This window comes from Phocoena sinus, chromosome 12 (genome assembly GCF_008692025.1).
Source record: "Phocoena sinus isolate mPhoSin1 chromosome 12, mPhoSin1.pri, whole genome shotgun sequence".
NCBI classification, from domain to species: domain Eukaryota; kingdom Metazoa; phylum Chordata; class Mammalia; order Artiodactyla; family Phocoenidae; genus Phocoena; species Phocoena sinus.
Genome location: NC_045774.1, coordinates 14,217,002 through 14,239,250, shown reverse-complemented (window position 1 = coordinate 14,239,250; position 22,249 = coordinate 14,217,002). Strand labels below are relative to the sequence as shown.

The window sequence follows — 22,249 nt, the reverse complement described above, 5'->3', positions numbered from 1 at the left end:
ATATTGTCCCTGTGTCTTGGATGGGATCATCAATTTACGATTTATGGGATGATTTATGGATCACACTCAAAAGCAGACCAGGGGCCAGTGTTAGAGCAGGATTGTGTTTGCTATTTTGGGGTTCTGTACCTGAAGTGCCTTTTCCCAAAGGCCCAAGTCTTCCTCCTTGAGTTGTCTGCTTTCCTAGGACAGAAGCTATCCTTCTTCTCTTCCTTCTGTCCCTCCTCTCCTTATTGTTCTTCCTCCTTTTGCATGTGTCCTTCGTCCTAGGGTGCTCCCTGGCTGGTAATAAGTAGACACTTTCCCAGTGCTGTTGAATGAGTGAATGAATTTCTTAATATTTCAGCATGTGAGTAGATGGTTATTCTCCTGATATAGTGTCCTATTTTCTGTGGAAATTAGACTGCAGGTCAGACTTGTTTTAAGAAGGTGTGCTGTCAAACCACAGCTCTTTCCTGACTTAGCTCCTTTGTGTCACCCATATGCCCCACGTCTTGCATCTTGCTTTGGGCTTCTTATCCTCACCGTTCATTAGCACTTGCAACTGGTTGGTGAGAGTAGAGGAAGGAGAGGTGGTGAAACTCCAATCAGGTCGCTTGGTTACACATTAGTAACTGATAAAAGATAAAAAGATATTGGCTAAATGGGTTTTTAGGGAATTTTATGCCAGGTTGTTCTTGTTTCCCATTAGTGTGGAAAATCAACACTTGCTTGTATTTGGGGGTGAAGATATTTTTTTAAGTGAGTGGGAAAACCTCTTGACATTTCACAGAGACTTAAGTTTTGACTGGCAAATGCTAACGTTCTTTGTGTATAAAGGATTTCAGGACTCTTGTATATAAGCACTAATGACATATTATTTTCTATTTGTTGATGAGTTAAAATAGGCATTTTCTGAAATGGTTTTTTAGGAGATATTCAAACTTTCATCAACGCGTTCTTCTGTATGACTGTCAGCTCCATTATCTCTGTTTTCATGGAACATAACAGAGTTCTTAACCTTTGCACTAGAAATTGAATTAGCATTTTCCCTTAAAGTATTATTGGCCTTGTAATAAATAATTACAGACAATTTCTAACAGGATTACTATTTATGAGTTTAGGAATGAGATCTGAGGTAATGATTTTGTTCCCAGTTGTGACATACTCTGCCCTTGCCTTGTGATGAGTTGGGGTACAGTTCCCAAGGACTCTCTTCTCTTTGGGGAGCCTGGGCTCTGGGATCAGACTGCCTGGGTCCTTGACGCCATCCTTTCCTGATTGGATGACTTGGGTGAGTTAGCTAATCTCTCTGGACCGTGGTTACCTCATGTTTAAAACAACCAGTTATAATAGTACTGCTTGGGGTAGTTTTGAGGGTTAAATGATTTAATTCTATGTAAAGCACTTAAAATAATGCCTGCCACAACTATCAATTTTGTGCGAAAATTTGCTTGCCTACTCCTCCAGCTGCTAGACCAAGGGTCATGCTGGGTTTTCCAGAAGTCCAGGGTGTGGTGTGAACTTTGGGCAGAAGCTGAAATAGCAACCATAACTCTCTCCCTAGATAATTTCATGGAATCGAAGTGAGCTGCATTTATCACCAGTCATTTTTTGGAAGAGGTTTTCTTTTGTACCTTTTAGGGAAGAACATTATCTGCCTCTGTTTATTAACCAGAAGATACAACAAATGCAAATAAAAATTATACTCATTAAGTGGGTAATATGAGATGAGAGACAGAGTAAGTTTTCAGGTAAGCAGTATAAATGAGCTGGAGTCTTTAATTTCCAACCAAGTTGAAAGGACCTATATTTGTTATCCAGAAAATAATTTTTAACTTGCCTACTGCAGAACATAACTACCACCTGTTTTACTGGGCTTCCCAAGTGTGGCCCAGGACTTATTTAACTCTAGCTTTTCTAAAAATGAGATTCAGAATTTTCCCTCTCTAGACTCTACCATTTTATGTCAACTTTATTCTTTTTAAGAACATTTCTGTACTTCCGTGGAAAAAAAATAAAGGTCATATTAAAATCCAAGTACAAAGTTGCATAGAGTAGAAAAACCCATAGGTAAGTTCTGGCCAAAGGCACGAACCACCTCTAGCTTATGCCCATCCCTGTTGATATTTAAAGCAGGAGGTACACAAGAAACCACGTTCCAATTGATTTGTATGTTGGTACACACACAGGCATCAATAACTGGCTTCTTGTTATCTTGATACAGCGTTCTGGTATTGCAACAGATTCAGCTGTGTCTCTTGCAAAGTTGTTCTTAATTCTTTACTGATTAATTTATCCAGTAAGTATTTATTGGGTACTTTCTGTGTGCAAAGTACCGTACCAGGTGCTTCGGGGGGGTGATAGAAAATACTTAGAATATAGTTTCCATACTGGTGAAAAGCTTACAGCCTGGTTGGGCAGGCACGACATACAATATGGAGCATATAATCTTACTCATTCCACAGTCAACTGTCAGACGCTTACTAGTTGTCATTACTGTGCTGGAAACTGGGAAGCAAAGGTGACACTAATAGGATCTCTTTCCTGGAGACTCACAGTGAACACATACGATGATGAGGATTTCGGAATAGTTATATATGTGATACTCTAGGAGCACATGTTGATTCTATTGAGAAATTCAGTGGTTGCTACCTGAGAAGGGGCCATTTTCACTCAGGAGATTTTTGCTTTTTGGCCAAGATAGGAAGCAGTGTGGACAAAGGCCCAGACATGTGCTAGCCAGGTTGGGGAAGTGAGACACTTAAAATTAACCCTGACAGGGAGGGATGGAGATGGAGACTGGACAGTGGCCAAGTCATCATTGTCAATACCAAAGAGCCTGCATTTCACCCATAGACCTGCAGTGGGTGCTCTTAGTCTGAAGTCTTTTAAGGAGACCATTCCTGGACTTCAGGGGGCCCGTGAACACCCAAAGATTATAAGCAAAATCTGTGTTTCTGTAAATAAGGGTATTTTCCTGGGGTCCACCCAGAAGAAGAAGATTCAGAAGCCTTATGATAGACGTTGAGGAGACATAAAGGATTTCATGTCCATCTTGTCTCGCTCTTGCTGAGGTGTGGAGGACAGGGTTGTGATGTGGGAGTTACAGGCGAGTTGGGAAGACTTTCAAGAAGACTCACCACGTCTGTACCTTCCTTCAGATGGCAGATGTTTCTTAATCACTTACCTGTGTGTCAGACTGTGCTGGGCATGAGCTGAGAGACCACGGTGAGTAAGGTAGCCGCAGTCCCTGCCATGGTGGAGGTTACAGTGTATGGGGAAGGATAGATAATTAAACAGAACACAACCAAATGTGGGTCCGTGGCTTCAATCATTTATTTATGTACTTGTTCATTCAACGATTATTTCTCTGCTAGGCTCTCTCGAAGGTTTTGGGGAAAGGAAACTTACATTTGGGGAAGACACACAGTAAATAAACGTTAACATTTGGTTTGACGTTGGGTAGCCATTAAGCGCTATAAAGAAAAACCAAACCAATATAAGAGGGTGAACAGTAATTGGGAAGCTACTTTAGAGAGGTCAGGAAAGGCTCCCTGAGAAGATGAGAAACCCTGAGTGGAGGGAGGAAACAAGTCAGGAGAAGAGCGCTGAGACCTGGACGCACTTGGCCTTGGTGGCGCAGCAGCGACTTCAGCGCTTGAAACTCGGTGAGTGAGGGAAGCAGTGCGAAGAGTCCAGGTGAGAGTGACAGCCAGGGAACAGATGGCGCTGGGCCTTTGAATTTTATTCTCGGTGTGGTGGGAAGCCATGAGGGTTTTGAATAGCAAAGTATGATTCTGACTGCATTCTGTGTGTGTGTGTTTTAACACGCCACCAAGCGATGAACTCAATCTTGACACTTGCTCCCTGGAGATGGTATCTGATCCCATAGGTTAAGTGCTTAGTCTCACGAGACTGCCCTTCACTTCAGATGCTGATCGCAAGGCCCAGTCATCATCTGTGCTTCTGACCAACTGGCTTTAAATCCAAGTTTCCCATGAGCCTCTGCTTGGGTTTGATTAATTTTCTAGAATGACCCACAGAACTCAGGGAAACATTTTGCTTACTAGATTACTCGTTTATTATAAACATTTGACTTACTAGATCACAGCCAGATGGAAGAGATGCATAGAGCAAGGTATGGGGAGGGGGTGCAAAGCTTCCATGCCCTCTCCAGGTGTACCCCTCTCTCCGTACCTCTGTGTGTTCACCCACCCAGAAGCTCTCCAGCCCCTTCCTTTTGGGTTTTTATGGAGGCTTCATTACCTAGGCACGATTGATTAAATCACTGGCCATTGGTGATTGATTCAGCCTCCATCCTGTCCCCTATCCCCCCAGATCAGGAGGCGGAACTGAAAGTTCCAACCCTCAATGCTTGGCTGGTTCCCCTGGCAACCAACCCTCCTCCCTAGATGGGGTCCAAAAGTCACTTTGTTAACATAACAAGAGATATCTTTGTTGCTTTCATCACTTAGGAAATTCCAAGGGTTTTAGGAACTCTGTGCAAGGAATGGGGATGAAGACCAAATATATATTTCTTATTATAGATCATAATATCATAGGGAGTAAAGGCCTCTCCTACGGTAGGGGGAGTTCAGGGTACATCTAACCTAGCTCATGGAGGTCAGCAAAGCTCCCTGGAGGAAGTTAAGTTCAAACTTTGAACTGGAGGATAAATAGGAGTTATCCAGTGGGTGAGGAAGGGTGTTCCAGGCAGGGGGAGCGGCATGCTTGCATGCCTCAGGGGGATCAATGGGCCACAGGGCCAAAAATGGGAATGCAGGAGTAAGAACAGGCTTTTAGGGAAAGATCCCGAGTTTAGTTTTGTGCGCATAAAGGTTGAAGTTTCTTAGGGTCATTCAAGAGGAGCTGCAGAGTGGGTGATTAGCATCTAGGTCTGCTGTCCAGGAGAGGAGTATGGGACGGCAGTTTCTCGTGGTCACACACATGGCTGAGATTCCCACAAAGAGCTGTCAGCTGAGGCAGACGAGGGCTGGGGGCAGAACCTCAAGGAACATTGACATTTAGGAGCCTGGTGGGGGAAGAAAATCCTGCAGAGGAAATAGAGGTGGAGTAACGGCCAGTGAGATCTGAGTGGGTGTCCAGAGAAGTGGTGAAGACTTTACCTGCTGTAAGAATTTAAAGCTGAACCAGTGTGAGTTGGAATATGTAGGATAAGCCTTATGGAATATGGGAAACGAAGCATGGTTTCCAGCATCTGACAGCTGAGGTGACGAGAGGTGGTGACTAAGTGGGGAGCATAGTGTGAGCAATTTCTCAGAGGTGGATTTGATAAAATTTTGCTCAGGGAGCTACAAAGAGACCAGTTCTGATTGGAGCAGGGAATTCAAGCACTTGGGCTTAATTTTATTTGATGATGATTTTTTAACTTGAGTTTTCCTGATTTATGACTCCCCTAAGATTATAGGCAGAAGTTTGAAAGTGTGTTTATGTGTTTTCTAGACAGTTTCAGCATTTTCATTGTATCGTCAAACAAGTCCATGACCCATCGAAAAGGTAATGATCCCCGGGTATAGGCAATGAGAAGTTATTGAGAGATGAATGTTGTCTTTTATGATGATTCTTTTGGCAGTGGTTGGCAGGATGAGTTTGAGGAATGATGGGAGACAGAACTTTAATTCTAGTCATTCAGACATGGAGTGTTGGTCTCTTATGCGAGAATGAGGAAAACCAGGGATGCAAAGAAGGATAGGCATTGTGTTTTGAAGAAATGATGGACTGAATTTGATGATGGCTTAGATGTAGGAGGTACATTTAGCAAATATTTATTAATGACCTACTACTGTGTGTCAGTTAAAATTGGGAGCAAATGAGACAGGGTCCCTGCCTTCATGGAATTTACTGTTTACCACAGGGAACATATATTTGTCAATAACGCCTCAAACATGGGACTGGAAATTATGGTAAATGCCATGAAACGAAAGTTCAGGGAGCTTTGACTGCTCACAACTTCGGGGATTTGATTGGTGAGGGAACATCATGAAGTTGTTCCACTAGCACTTAATTACCCCCACATTTCTAGGGAGTGCATATTTGTTGATTCTTTTAACTTCGCAAAAAATATTTCCTTTAGAAACCAAGGCTCTAAAAAAATTTTTAAATGCTTGGCTAATCAGGGGAATAGTGCTTTTGGATGGCTGGTACCATGATTTGTGGTTGGAAAAACAAGAGTATTTGGTTACATTGAGCTTCAGACTTTTCCTTTGATTAATGAAAATCTTCCTGGCAAATACTTTTTAATGGGCTCTGTTTTTACTTGGACCAAGAGAGTCTACTCTCTGACCTCAATATGAATGCCTTCTGACATCTCTCTTAATCATATTGAATATGTAATATCAGTGGGGCATCCATTTGGAAATATTTAGTGGTCAAACTGGTGTAATGAAAATGGAACTAAATCTAATCAGTTGAGTTTCTAGTTTCCATAGGTGCAGTGGTGGTGTCTTTTGTTATTTGATGCTCTCCAGCTTCTGCCATTCTTTTTCCTGCCATTACTTTACTCCATTCCTTAGTCACTTGTGTGCCTCAAAGTTGCAATGTGTTAAGTCACTGATGCAGAGCATCCCTCCATGTCTCATTCAAGCTTCTGCCCTACTTCTTTTCAGAGAATCTTTTAAAGTATCTGTAGGGCTAAAGGACATCTAATCTCTTAATACGTAGCCTAATAGACTAGTCAACTTCTTATCTATGTCTTATGAGGAAGTGTCCAGGATGAGAAACTCACTAAATTTGGTGACAATTTAGTGAGAATAGGAGACAAGTTTTACAAAAAGGGAGACGTTTTAGCAATTTGGCAAAAGAGTTAGTTAAATCTTCACATAGGATAAAGGGGGAGGGCATTTTTATCCAAATGGATAAAAAGGCTTTTATCCAAAGCCTCTTATTAGGAAGGCAGAACCTGAAGACATTTAGAACATGAAAAGTAGTTAATGAGAGTAGTTAACGTTGGTCCTGTGGAAATAAGGAGAAGCCAAAGGGCCTCTGAGGCAGAGGGAGAGGAAGAAAGATTGCCCTAAATGTAATGTAAGCACTTCCTACTAGAGAGGTGTGAGGCTAAAGGTTCCGGGTCTATGACAGCTGCAGTCGGGCAAGGCCAGGCAGAGAGGACAGCTGGAAGAGGTGAGTCCGGGACCTGTAAGTAGGCTTATCCCTGGGGACTGGTCTAAACTTGGGTTGGTGCCTGAGCCACCCTTGTGTGTTGGTCTGAGTCCAGACATGGGCACTTCCCTCTCTGATCCTTTCCACTGCAGATAACGGGGCCAAGTGAGTCTGCATCCTGAGGACGGGGATCTCTATCTGGATGCAGCTGTGCCAAGTGAGCTTGGCTTGACTCTCAAGACAGCCTTGAGCGTCGCATATCAAGGTGCCGCAGGGCTTTGCAACCCATGAGATGATCTCACTTGCCTTTTCGCTTGATCTGTATTATATTCGTTTTGATGCAACCCTGGTCTGGGAGCCTTCATCGAGCAGGGCTGAGCCAAAATGATTACTGACAGTGTTATATATGTGAACTTCCCATCTGGATAAAAACGTTGCTTTATGGAGAGGAAACATGGCCTGTGTAATTTCCCCTCTCTTCTCGGAAGCTTTCTGATTTTATGCCCTATGTCTACAGTAGACTTTCAGTATTCCAGCGCCATCTCAAAGCTAAAGTGTGGATGAAAGGCATTTTGCCGACGGCATGCAACGCTGCTAGATCTGGGGAAAATGGGCTTTAGCTCTTACATCTTTTACCCATATTCTTAAAATCAGTATTTGCATATCCTATTTATATTGTTTTGAAAATTGTTATATTATTGACTCAGTCATTGATTAATTTGTTTGATATCAATATTTATTGAGTTCCTATTCTGGAAGAGGCTCTGTGCTATAAACGCTCAGCGTTCCAAAGACAAGACACAGGGAACTTAGTGGACAGCAGTGAAGACGAGAATGTACAATTGAAGGAGGGATAATGTAGTAAGTAGCAGAAGAGAAGTAAAGAAAAACCTGCTATCGAGTTCAGAACAGGGATACGTTATTTCCAGCGTGTGGGGATTAAGAGTGGCTGATAAGAGAGGAATTCATGCATGGATGATGCTAAGTGAAATAAACAAAAAAAAGACAAAAACTATATGATTCTACTTATATGAAGTATCCAGAGTACCAATGCACGGAGACAGAAAGTAGAATGGTGTTTGCCAGGGGCTGGGGGGAAGAAGAAATGAGGAGTTGTTGTTTAATGGGTAAAGAGTTTCAGCTTTGTGAGATGGAAAATTTCTGGAGATTGGTTGTACAACAGTGTGAATATACTTATCACTGAACTGTACACTTAAAAACAGTTAAGGTAACAGATTTTATATTATGTTTACCTTGCCACAGTTTAAAAAAAATACGGTATTTTATTATGCAGGGTTGGGTGGAGGATACTTGACACCTTGGAACTTTTGCCCATGCACAGACTATTCACTCACTCACTCATTCATTCATTCAACGAACATGTATTGGACGCTTGCTATGTGTTAGGTGCTGAGCTGCTTCCCGAGGGTCAATACTAATGTTTATAAGTCATCGAATCTGTCAATGTCATGCTTGCTCACCACCCCTTCCCTCCCCACGTGCTAAGCTTCTGTAGTGAAATCTTCACAGCTGCTACCTGCTGACTTGAATCGCGCCTGAGACATTAGTAAACAAACAGTAGAAAGATTTGAGGTTATGGGGGGGGCGTTGACGGCATGGTGACGAAATGGAAGGAGATGGGTAACAGAATATGAACTAGAATTGAATACTGTGAGGCAGCTCTCTCTAAGGATATTAAAAAAATAAAGATCTCCTGTTTACGGCTGCCAACCTAAGAGCTAAGTCATTTAGAATGGAACAAACTGGCAAAGTCAGACGCACTCAACCCAAGGAGCTCCTTATTTTGTGAATATTACGGCAAATGTAGTTTGAGAGCCACTGCCGCAAAATTGTGGGCAACGTTAATGAGTGAGAAGGGCAGGGAAGGGTTGTACAATTTGAGCTAAAAGGAAAGGCAGGCTTGTGAAGGGGAGGAGTGGTGACAGGGTGGTCTGGTTATTTGGGCGGGGAGTGGAAAGCAAGAAGCATGAGCTTCCTTAACCGAGAGACCCTGGCAGCTCTATCTTCAATTCACTTTTTCTCATCTTATTTTGTTTTTGTTTTTAAATGTCATAGGCTTCATTCCATCTTCCCTTCCAATATTTTTCTACTTCTTTCTTTCCCCCCTTATATACCCTGGAACACTCCATTCGTTTCAAGGTATTATTGAGTGCCAACTACATTCCAGGCGCTGTGCTGGGCTCTGGCTATATACTCCCCAATTCTCTCATACCACCTTTATCCTGTTGCACATGCCTAGCAAATCCTGGGTCAATGTCATTTCTGCTCCTATATGTGGTTAGATGAGACATGCAAACTTAGTCTCATCTACTCCTTTCCTTACCTCTTTGCTCCCTGTCTTCTTCAAGGTGTCTTCAGTGAAGCTGTTCCTTCTACCTGTGTATTTAATCCCAGCTGCTTTACTTTCCTTCTTGACTTTGTTCTGTTTTCCCTTCTCTGTACCTTCCACCATTCCCTCCCTACTGGCCCATTCCCTTCAGTCTCCATGAGGCCTTCTCAGGCCCCTTCCATTCAAAACACACCTTTTTGTCTTTATATTCTTTAGTGACAACCCTATCTCTTTCTCTTCCCGTTCACGTCCAAGTTCTCAGAGGAATGGCCTTCACCCATTGTCATTTCTTTATGTTCCATCCACTCTCCACCCACTGGACTGGCTTGTACCCTCTACTGAAACTCCTTGCTAAGTGTCCTCCTTGTCAAATCCAACTTCATTTTATCAGTCCTGGTTTTATTGGACTTTTCTGCTCCTTTGACACGATTGGTCACACTCTCCTTCTTAAAGCTTTCTACTTCTTTAAACTTTTTTGCTTCCCCGTTTCCTTGGTTCTCCTAGAACTTTCTGACTGTGCCTTCTCAGTTTCTTTTCTGAGATACGCTTCCTCCCTGAAAATTTTCAGGGTTGGTGTAATCATTTGTGTTCCTCTGTTCTTCTCATTCTACATGTTCTTGAAGAGGAATATTGGATATTGACTACTATCCTCAAATTACAGTCAAGTCATAGCAACTGATACCCGGGGTTACCTTGTAACAATGATGTAAAAATTTGAATTATCTTTCTATACATGTTCTATGTTGTTCATCAGTTCATCTGACTTTCAAATGTTCCAGCTGTTTTATGCTTTGTCTCCATTTTCTAAAGGCCCTTAGTGTGGTCTAGAATTGGAATGAGCATTGGTCTCTAATGGTTCTGGGTTAACTGAGAATCCCTAAAAAAATGATTAAGTCTATGAGAAACCAGCTAATTTCATTTTGTCATTTTCTGGATAATATATTCTGGTGTAGGAAGTCCATTTTTTAAGAAAGTTTGCAATAAACAATTTCCCCTCAAGGTTTGCTGCAACAGACGGCAAGAGGTAATGAAGATTAGCTTACATTATGATTCATTATTTCAAAATGTCAGAATAAAGTGGATCTGCTACATCTTCCAAGCCTCTTATTCTTTAGAGGAGAGTGCATGTTTTGCTTTTCTAATGTTAATGGATTCACTGTTTTTTTTTTTGTTTGTTTTTTTGTTTTTTTCTCCTATTTTTTTCCCCAGGCCAAATTCAGATAATCGGCGCCAGGGTGGCAGAGAGAGATTGGCCAGCACCAGTGACAAGGGAAGCATGGCCATGGAATCTGCCAAGGAGACTCGCTACTGTGCAGTGTGCAGTGACTATGCCTCAGGCTACCATTATGGAGTTTGGTCTTGCGAGGGCTGTAAGGCCTTCTTCAAGAGAAGTATTCAAGGTAATAGTGTGTTGCCAACAACTTATCCCATTTTTTAATCCTAAGAGGGGAAGCAACAGAGGAAGGCATGTGATCAGCCATTTGTACAAAACACTAATACCTAGTAGGTCCACTAGTATCTATGGTAGAAACACGGAGAAGAGACGAGATCCCAGGAGAAGGGATTGGCAAATGTCAGGGTAGTTGTGGCTGAGTCATTGTGCTTCCTCCATTTGGCAAGATCCCAACAGTCTTGAGCAACTCTAGAGGAAGAGGATTTCAGTAGCTGTGTCTCTGAGATGTTGTCCATGTCATGATTGGGGGATGGCAGGTGGATATTTATGTGTTGTAGGCAACTAGGCTGTTGTGATGTAGTGTGATATTAATTATCCATATATAATTATTTCTCCAGCTTAGCTTTGCTCAGATAAGCATTCTGATCTTTGCTCCAGACCAATTCTAATTTAACTCGCTCTTCTCTTGCTCTTCTTCCATCTCTTTGTTGTCTCAATGGATGACATGACCTTTTGCTAAACTGAGAAGATTCAATGGCTGGTGACTTGTAATAAGGGATGTATTATCTGTATCAAGCAGTTATTAAGCATACACCCGTAAGACTTCATTCATGTCATTTGCAATGTCTGCTTCAATCCTTTTCTTTTATACAGTTTTCCAAGTGCAGTTTCTCTGATAGACTGCCAGCTACATTTCATTTCTACTCCAGGAGTGTCTATATTGTTGCTATACTGTCTATATAGGATATACTGGGAGAAACAGTCGTTTTTACTACCTAAAATATCTATGCTAAAGATCCTTTGACAAAAACAGAGATCTGACAGCAGTTCAAACTAGCTGGATTAACCTTTTGTTTTAATACTGGACCATTTTTCTCTGTTCTTATTCCTTTATCTTTTCAGCTTAAACAAAGTTTAGTATATAAATACTAAGAATATTTCTGATGGAGTTTTTGTGTGATTCCCTCTATGGAAATTGAGGCTGAAGTAACTTGTTGAAAACCAGAGTCTACTAAATTAGTAGGTACTGATTCCAGACACTTTTGGATAGAGAATGAATCACTATGCTCATGGACTTTTTGCTGTAGCTCTTCACTGCCCTGATGTGGGGTGAAAGCTTGGGGACGATACACACTCTTCGTTTTTCCTTTCATTGCCAGTGGATGGATTTTTTTAAAGGCTATTCATATCTTAATAGAGTAGCATGTGAGGTCAACTTGGTCCATTTTAAAAGCACTTTTTTTTGACAACTATTACTTTCACCATCTTTTAGAAATCTATTGTAAGACTGGGACTTTTTTATTAGAATTTTAATAAAATTTATATTATATGATAGTGGATTTTTGTATATAGATACATACCAACACAGATTATTTAATTTTACTAGCAGATATTAATACTATCCTAATTTAGAAAAGTGATATTTGTGTTTTGGTTTAAGTTGGTATAAGCCCTTAAAGGTCTTTTGACCGCCATCTTCACTTGTGATTCTTCTTTTCATTTAGTTTTATATAATCTAAGATACCATTATTTTTATCAAGCATTTAATCTGGTATGGAAAAATCATCTGACAGAGGTAGATTTAGTGGGTAGGTTCAGCCACAAACTTGGACAAGTCATTTATCTGAGACTGAGTTCCCTCATCTGTAAAAATGATTTAGAGTAGGGGTCAGCAGTTTTTCTGCAAAGGACCAGAGAGTAACTAGCTAGGCTTTGCAGGCCATGCAGTCTCTGTGACAGCTACTCACTCTGGCATTGTGGCCTGCAAGGAGCCATAGGTACTGTGTAAATAAATGGGTGTGTGCCAATAAAACTTTACATACACAAACAGGTAACTGACCAGGACTGGCCTGTGGGCCGTAATTTGCTGACTCCCGATTTAATGTACAAGAGAATCGATGGTTTCCAAATCTAACGTTTTGTCTTTCATGTTTATTGAGAACTCACTCTGTACCTGTGCTAGATAGTCTGAGGGAAATAAAAATATGTGTAAGAAGTAATCCATAATCCCACAAAATTTAGAATTTGTTTGGGAAATTTATTTGGAGAGGCAAAGGTACACGTTCTCATGATAGGATTAGAGAGTAAGTTAGTATAAAGTGCTGTGCTATGATACAGATAGGGAAGACAATAGATGTCAGTTATAAATGTAAAAAGACTGAGATTGAAGGTAGAAACTATCTTCGTCCAAGGAACAATGACAATATTTTCACAAATTATTTTCTTCACGTGTGTTCAGCATTTAGGAGTGTGCTATGTAACACCACATTGAACTTAGTATTGTCTCTAGGCGTTAAGGCATCGGAACAGAAAACACAGGAAAAAATACTTATAAAAATTAAATGAAGTAAATGTAAGTGTATAAAAAGAAATATTTTGTTGGTATGGCTTTATCTCAAGTTCAAATATTCAAAAAAATGTTTGCTTACTCTTTGATAGTTACAGTACGTATCTGATATCTAACTTGTTCGTACAGACTAAATAGTAGGATTTCATTATACTACCTAAAGTTGTACATATAAGCTGCTTACAAATGCAATTTCTACGTGGCTTCAGAAACTTCTTACTTATCATGGTATGAAGACATTTACAGAAGGTTTCTTAAATGAGATGACTATTGAGTCCAAAGTTCTGCAGGAAGCCTGGAAACAAGGCAGAGTTATTAACTTTTAAAGATAGAGAGGAACCTTAAAAATTATAAAGTTCACTAATTTATTGATTTGTTCATTGAATGCCTCCACTAAGCAAAGCACTGTGTGAGGTCCTGGAGATACAATTACAGTAAAGACATAGTCCTTACCCCCATAGAGCTTAAAGGTAGTAGGAGAGGTGGACAAATAAACCAGCAATTAAATTACAGTGTGATAAGTACCAAGATGAGGGTGAGTGCAGATTTTACAGGAGTCCAGACTTCACTTATTCCTGGTGGGGCTTGAGTCAGGCTCTCAGAGAAAGTTTCCTGATTTAAAATTGTCCGGAGAATTTTGCAAGTGAGCAAAATGAAAAAGGGCAGGTTGAGTGTTCAGTCACATGAAAATGGGACTGAGTATGTGGGTAAAGCCCAGGAGGTAAGGCAGAGTTTGGGGAGTTCTGTGAATAAAAATTAACAAAATTAATACACCATCTAAGACATTCCTGGGCCATATATTTCTTCTTAGACTGTGTAAAAACAAAGTAATTTATTTCCTTTTGACTTTAATGGCGTTTCCATCTATTTGATTTGTTTGCGTCTATAAAAGGAAAACAGCAGAGCAATAGAGTCTTTCTCATCATAGTCTTGATAGCTTGGAACTAAAAAGTTTTACTGAACTTCTGTGACTCTTTATAAATCACGCTGCCCCTCAAGCCTATTTAAGGACAGTGAAGGGTCTGACGTGCTGCAGGTAGAAAGCTCTGAAGATGCTGTAGCTCTTCCTGTTTTTCTTGTTGCTTAAGAAGAGAGCTAGAAATGAGTGTCCATCAGATTACTCTAGTGCTCTAAGTGTTTAGTTGAAGAGGTAAAGTGTTTGACTTGAAAGCATACAGATTTTCATCCCCTGCCTAGTGTATGAACTTGATTACTCAAGAAATTGAATAATGGCCTCCAGTTGAACATACTTTTTTTTTTTAAAGTGAAGTCAAGGACACGATTTAAAGGAGATGGGTGAAATTGGATATTCTGTGAATTTATTAATCACTGTAGGTAGAGGAGCAGTGTTCCTTAAGATGTGTTGTAGGCAGAGACTCTTGGATGAGTTACATAAGGAGATTTGGTTATAGGTTCCGCAGCCAAGTACTACCTTTGAACATTATTCCAAGGAAAAGGACTCCATGGAGCTCGCAGCTTGGTCATTATATTACAAATAAATATTATAAAGATCATATTACGGTCTTATACTATAAATGGTCATGAGGTACAGTGGAGGCTCAAACCTATCTGTACACCCCTAGCGGCACTGCCACTTTCTATTTTCTTTCGAAGGCATCTGTGGAAGATATTTAACACCGTGCTTAACAGATATGGCCCAGGCCCATGTTGACTTAAAGGTTAGCTAAGGCCAGAAGGACAGGGTATTAGGGTGGAGTCTGCTTATGGTCCAGCACAGTGGGGGTCTTAGGTCCGACAAGGATAACTGATGTCCTTACCCACCAGGCCCTAGAAAGCTTCAGGGTGAGAGTCCAGCACCCTGGATAGCTCCTTCAGCAGCTGCCAGGGGTAAGCAGAGACTGACTTTCTAAAGAACCTCAGGCCCGTTCAGCTGGTCTGTGAAAAGAGAACTTAGTTCTTTTGTGCTTAGGAATTCACTCTTGTTTGCCCAAGACGGGTTAGTTTTTATGCTAAGTTTCCCATTTCCAGTCGCCTTCTGTCTTGACCATTGCGCCCCTGTCTAGAAAAGGCCAGAGGATGGGGTAGAAGTGGAGGCTGCCGCTCTCTCGTTACAGAACTGTCTTACCTCTAGAGTCATTTCAGAGATACATCTCAGAGTTGATCCTGGCAGTATGTGCACCCCAAAATACTAAGTCTTTTGTCTCCACATTTCCCTACTTGCTCCTCTGCAGTCTAGTCTCCAAGTGACAGCAGGAGAGGTCTTTTAGATACATTAATCAGGTCATATGGTCTTAAACTTAAACTCTCACTGCACTTAAAGTCCAGATTCCTTTCTATGTCTTAAAATACTCTGCATGGTCGTATTCCTGCTTCCTTCTCTCCCCATCACTGTAATCCAGCCACGATGGCCATCTTTCTCTTCTCCCAACACACGACACACATTCCTTTCTCAGGACCTTAGTATATATGGTTCCCTTTTTACCTCCCCTGATTACCCCACCAAAAATAACCCTACAAACCTTTGCCTCTGTTTTTTTTTTTTTTTTTTTTAAATACCTTTCTTATTTTCCTTTAAGGCCCTTAAACCCTTAATGAACTTTCAGATTTATTCATTTGGTTGATTATTATCTGTCTGCAACAGGTGCCACCTTCAAATATTCCTGCCCAAACTCGGATGGAAGCTCAGTGAGAGCTGATTTCTGGTTCGGTCTGCCCTGTTTGTTGCTATAACTCCCATGTCTGCAGTCATGTGGGCACACGTCTGTTAAATGATAGAACATGGCAAGAAGTCAAAAGAATAGTAGATAAAACCTGCTGGAGGGCTTCAGAGAACAGAGTTGTTTCATCAGGTAAGGCTAGCAAGAGAAGTGTTAATGCAAGTGGTATATTTGATATAGGCCTGGAAAGAATTGGAGGATTTTCATAGGCATTAAGAAGTTTGGAGAAGAATTCCAGAAATGTGAAATAGCGTAAACCAAGAAATGCACAGTGGAAATTGGGTAAATCAACTGTGAAAGAACAGAGGGCTTGCTGTCTTCTCTCTGCCTCTTTATTTTCCCTCTTCGGCTCTCTACAAGCAGGCATTCCACAGAGTTTGCAACCTCTGTTCCTTTCACTTTCTCATCCTTTTCTCCACCCAGTTTCCTAAGCGATGTCATACATATCTGTTATGGGTTGAATTGTGTCCCCCCCCAAAAGATATGATGAAGTCCTAATCCCCCACTACCTCAGAATGTCACCTTATTTGGAAATAGGCTTGTTGCAGATATAATTAGTTAAGATGAGGTCATACTAGAGTATGGTGACTAATGTTCTTATTGGAAGAGGAAATTTGGACAGAGAGACGGGGAGGATAATGCCATGAGGTGATGGAAAGAGATATTGAAGTGATGCATCTACAAGCCAAGGAACAGCAAGGATTGCTGGCAAACACCAGAAGGCAAGTAATTCTTCCCTACAGGCTTCAGAGGGAGCATGGCCTTGCTGACACCTTGATTTCAGACTTTTAGCCTCCAGAACTGTGAGGCAATACTTTATGTTGTTTTAAGTTACTCATTTATGGTACTTTGTTGTGGTAGCCCTAGGGAACAGTATTTAAGACCTACAGTATAACAGCTATGTAAATATCTTCCGAGTTTAGCTCCCGTACCAGCCCTGCTTCTTAGTGACGCCTACATATCCCTGACACTAGCCACTCCTCCTAATTACTTTTATATCAGTTCCCTCACCATTCCCTCAGGCATCTACACTTAAAAGCTTGGAGGCAGTTATCCTCATCTTTTCACTTGGCAGTCCTTCCCTGTGATGGTTCCCATCAGACCTGTTGTGTAATCCTGTTGGGTCTCTCTCTTTAATGTCTATCCATCCAATTCCCACTACTTAGAGGTTGCCCCATTAACTTTCACCAGGATCGTTGCAGTAATTTAATTTTTCCTTTTTCCTTCTTCATTTAAGTCACTTCCTTCATTTGTTTTCCTTCTTCCAAACCTGTCTGCACACTGACAGTCTATTAACATTAGCAAATCACTAATCATAGCAATACTTTGCCCAGAATTCTTTAATGACTTCTGGGGCCCATGGAATAATCCTTAGACAACCAAGCATTCAAGGATTTCCCCAGTCATGTCCTAGCCTGTCTTTCTGGTTGTCTTAAAGTCATCGTTTCTACTTCTGAGGTAGACCCTCTAGACTGGACTACATACTGTTATTCAAACATGACTATCCCATTTCTTTGCTAGGAATTTCTTTCTGGATTTACCTGTAAAATTTCTTCTTGTCCTAGTCAAAGCGATTGTCATCAAACCTCTGATGTTAATGCAGAAGTTCTCTTTCTTCTTGGCACTCCGTATTACAGTCAGCACTTTGTATCTGTGGGTTCAACTAACCCCCGATTAAAAATATTAACAAAAATTCCAGAAAGTTCCAAAAAGCAAAACTTGAATTTTCCTTGTGCCAGCCAACTATTTACATAGCAATTACACTGTATTTACAACTATTTGCATTTACATTATATTAGGTATTGTGAATAATCTAGAGATGATTTAAAGTATACTGGAGGATGTGTGTAGGTTATATGCAAATGCTATGGTTATTTTATATAAGGCACTTGAACTGCCACATATCTTGGTATCTGAGGGGGATCCTGTAACTAATCCCCTGAGGATACTGAGGGATGACTGTACTTTGTTCCCATTGCCTAGGATTGCAGGTACAGGCATACCTTGTTTTACTGCTCTTTGACTTATTGCTTTTTGCAAATACTGCGTTTTTTACAAATTGGAAGTTTTGCGGCAACCCTACATCGAACGTCTGTTGGCACCATTTTTCCAACAGCATTTGCTCACTTCATGTCTCAGTATCCCATTTGGGTAATTCTCGCAATATTTCAGACTTTTTCATTATTACTATGTTTGTTATGGTGATCTGTGATCAGTGATCTTTTATGTTACTATTGTGATTGTTTTGGGGCATCATGAACTGCACCCATACATGATGGTGAATTTAATTGATAAATGTTGTGTTCTGACTGTTCCACTGATGAGCTGTTCCCTAGTCTCTGTCCTTCTCCTTGGACCTCCCTATTCCCTGAGACACAACAATATTAAACTTCGGCCAATTAATAACCCTACAGTAGCCTCTGATTGTTCAAGTCGAAGGAAAAGTCAATCGATGTAGCAAACTTCATTGTTGTCTTATATTAATAACCCTACAGTAGCCTCTGATTGTTCAAGTCGAAGGAAAAGTCAATCGATGTAGCAAACTTCATTGTTGTCTTATATTAATAACCCTACAGTAGCCTCTGATTGTTCAAGTCGAAGGAAAAGTCAATCGATGTAGCAAACTTCATTGTTGTCTTATATTAATAACCCTACAGTAGCCTCTGATTGTTCAAGTCGAAGGAAAAGTCAATCGATGTAGCAAACTTCATTGTTGTCTTATATTGAAAAATTGTCACTTTTAGCAGCCACCACCCTGATCAGTTATCAGCCATCAGCATTGAGGCAAGATCCTCCACCAGCAAAAGGATTACTCGCTGAAGGCTCAGATGATGGTTAGCATTTTTAGCAATAAAGTATTTTTTAATTAAGACAGGTACATTTTTAAGACGTAATGCTATTGCGAACAATAGATGACAGTATAGTGTAAACATAACTTTTATTTGCATTGGGAAACCAAAAAATTCATGTGACTCCTTTTATTGTGATATTCACTTTATTGCAGTGATCTGGAACCCAACCCTCAAAATCTCTGAGGTCTGCTTGTATTAGTGTATGTGTGTCTTTCGCTTACTGACTGTGAGTCTCCCAAAGGCAAGGCCCAAATCAAGGCTTCATATTACAGGAGTCACTCAACGAATAGATACAGGAATGAAAGGATGGTTAGGATCAGTTTGCTTTAAGCAACATAAAAGCCATTACATTTTTTCAGTCATGGGAGAGATATGACAAAACCGTCTTTAATTAAGATGAATCTGCCAGAGGCATTTAGGAGAGACCAGAGGAGGGAGCAACTAAAAGCACGAGGATGAACTTGGCTGATGGTGACATGCCTTAGACTTAGTAAAAATCTGAACTGTGGTATTTGTGAAATGGGAAAAAGGAATAGAATGAAGGATATTATAATGAAAGAATCTACATTGTTTTACGATGATTCAATATGAAGTATCTGGAAAAGAAAAAAGTTAAAGAGGTTCAAAAACAGAGGGAAAATGCTGGTGTCATCACCTGAACTGGGAAAATCAACAGGAAGGCCAAACAGACAGGGGTAGAGTAAGTTAAATTCCAGACGTACTGAGTTTGACACGATAGCTGGACATTCAGATAGAATTATCCAGCAGCTACAGAAACAGAAGCAGCACCCTGCAGACAGTCCACGAGTGGGAATTGGAATCGATTTCCTCAATTAATTTTAAAGAAACTTGATGAAATGAATGGTTTAACGACTTCCTGAAGGTGGTTCCATTGTTAATAATGAAGAAGTAACTCCAGAAACATCCTCTTGATTCTCAGGATAATATGACTTTCCTGGATCTTACCAAAACCTTGTAAGAAGCACTCTGATTATTAAACGTGTACGTTCAAGGCCCTTCTAAACAGGAAAATCACCAATTAGCCCAATAGGGCCAAATGCTGCTCTCCAGGATCTTACAATTTGAGAACATGCTGGTACCAATACATTAGCTGTACAAATAGTAAATGGCAGGAACAAATCGAAGCATTTTTATGATGTTCAAATAAAAAAGCAAGCTTCCCCCCCCACCCCCAATTATTAATACTGTGGGAGTCCACAGACATCTTTTCTAACCCAGAAAGATGCAAATTGTGCAACAGAGAAATAAGACAGTTGGGGCCAAAGGGCAGGAGAGTTTTAGGGTGTATACATATGAGCTATCATGTAATTTTCAAATGAAAGCACTTATAATGAAACTTTTGAAAAGAAAAGTCTTACCTCCAGCTATTGGTAAACTTGCCAGATGTTTGGCTCCTGGTTGTCAACGGAGAAAAAAAGAAAGGCACAACCCTAAAATTTAAGACTTGAAAACCTCCTTCCATGTAAGAGTGCCATCCCTATTACCAATTTTAAGTGCTAGTTACTCTTTAATGCTACAGTATGAAAATTAGAGGTGTGTGCACACATGAATGCATGCATTTGAAGACTGGCTCAGAAAAGCGAAATCATAGTCTTTCTACCTGTGAAATGACAGTGGCTGTTCTTTTTTTATCCTTCAGCCAAATAGTCTTTATCTTGGAGATAATTAAGACAAAATGCATCTGACAAATAAAATCAGTATAGAGCCCCTATTTCTTGGCAGCTCTTGTGGACACAGCTGAAGCTTTTAGAGGTCTTTAAAAACCATGGCAACAAATGCCCTTGAAGGGTAAGCAAAGGTTCCAAATGTTTTTAATCGCTGGTGTTTTTATGCTACCACTTCAAGCATTCTTTTTCACTTTTTTGTCCATCTGATTGAAGTTAAATTTCCAATTTCCCTACTAAATGGTTCTGTCCTGGTCATGGCATTGACTATTTCCATTAAAGAAGTAGACTTTGTGCCCATATACGGTGGTTAAGCTTATCAACAATTCCATTAGAAAGCCTTGTTTATGAGTGGCATTAATTTCACACAGAAATTATAGATAGCCTTTAATAGGCACATTTTCAAAGGGCATTAACTAGCCCTCAAAATTATGTGCTAACACTGTTCTTACAAAACCTACCAATGGCGGCCCGTGGCCTAATCCTGCCTAAATTTCCCTTTCCTTCATAGAAAGCTGCTGTTGATACCGTTAAAATGCTATTTCCTTTTAGATCCTTTCAGAGAGAATGGGCTGATTCTCTGATACTCATTCAGAGAAGAGTATACTTTGAGATGTAATCTGATCATTTCTGAACTACGTATTATACTTTGCTATTTCAGAACTGTGCATACAGGTTATACTGTAACCTGCTCGCCTGGCTTTTTGACTGAAAAATAACAACACTCAAGACAAATCTGTTTCGTAGATCTGCCATCCACTTTGTAAAATTTTTTCTTGGAATTATGTTAATTCTCTGCTCGTGTGTGAGTTTTAGAGCAGATTTAATATTTTTAAAGAAAAGTAGTGCTTTACTTGAGAAACAGAGAATATAGTGGGGGAAATATTTCTGTTATTTTCCTCACATTTTCGTCTTCCTTTAGCTGAAATAAAAAAGATTTCATTGTTTCAGTTGCTAAGAAATAAAGGAACAAAGAAGTAAACAATTTAATTATTAAATTGTAATTTCTCTCTGCCATAGGTACTATTCTGTTTTCTTTGAGAAAGGGTACATGGATTTTAAATTTTATCCAGAGGAACATCATCTTTATCCGATCCATTTGGCGGTTTCAAAATCATGTATTAGGAAGTGTGGAGTGAATAAGTAAAGAAATTATTAAATCATCCCCCAGGGGTGAGTGGCTAGATTACATTTATAAATATACATTTTTTGTGTGATTCAAATCCAAGCACAGTGATTTAAAAGAATCCTACACACACTTTACTATATTTCGTTAAGTGATGCACACAATATTTTCCTTATACACCAGAGAAGATAAATTACAGTTCTTAAGATAATTGAAATTCATAATTGTTTTGTTCCTTTGACACTTCAGAGTTCCTAATGAGAGATTTCATTTGAAAATTATGTAAAAGTACACTTACCACTACTACTGACCAGTGACACGGTGGTAGATTGGAGTCACCTTGGAGATGGTTTTCTTCTTTATTTTGTTTTTCTGACTGCTAGCATGTTGATCACTCTTCCTGCTACACAAGTGCCTGCAGACCAGCCCCATCTCTGCCCTCTCGACCGACCTCCTCATGTGCAGTTCCTCATACTGGCCTCTGTTCTTATCAAATTAATTTGGTGGGTGTCTTCACCAACCCCTTGTGGGAGTTGTTCTCCCTCTGCCTGTGTTATCTGGTACATGCCATTCTCTCCCCTCTCACCACCCAACCTGATTTCTACGAAGTGTTGTCTTTCACCAGACCCAATTCTTGGCTTTTCCTTATTGCACTTTTCTTAGCTCGTGTCTTCTTAGCCTACAGACCTCCCTCCTCAAGTTCCTCACAGCCTCTCT

General features: G+C 40.3%; 1 protein-coding gene across 1 annotated transcript in view; it reads left to right on the top strand.

Annotated features, from left to right (window-relative positions):
* Positions 1-22,249, top strand: part of ESR1 (estrogen receptor 1) — a 252,237-nt gene that overhangs the window by 23,362 nt on the left and 206,626 nt on the right. Inside the window, exon 3 of the mRNA XM_032651735.1 lies at positions 10,661-10,851. Within this exon, the coding sequence (XP_032507626.1) occupies positions 10,661-10,851 (191 nt within the window). The remainder of the gene's footprint in view (positions 1-10,660; positions 10,852-22,249) is intronic.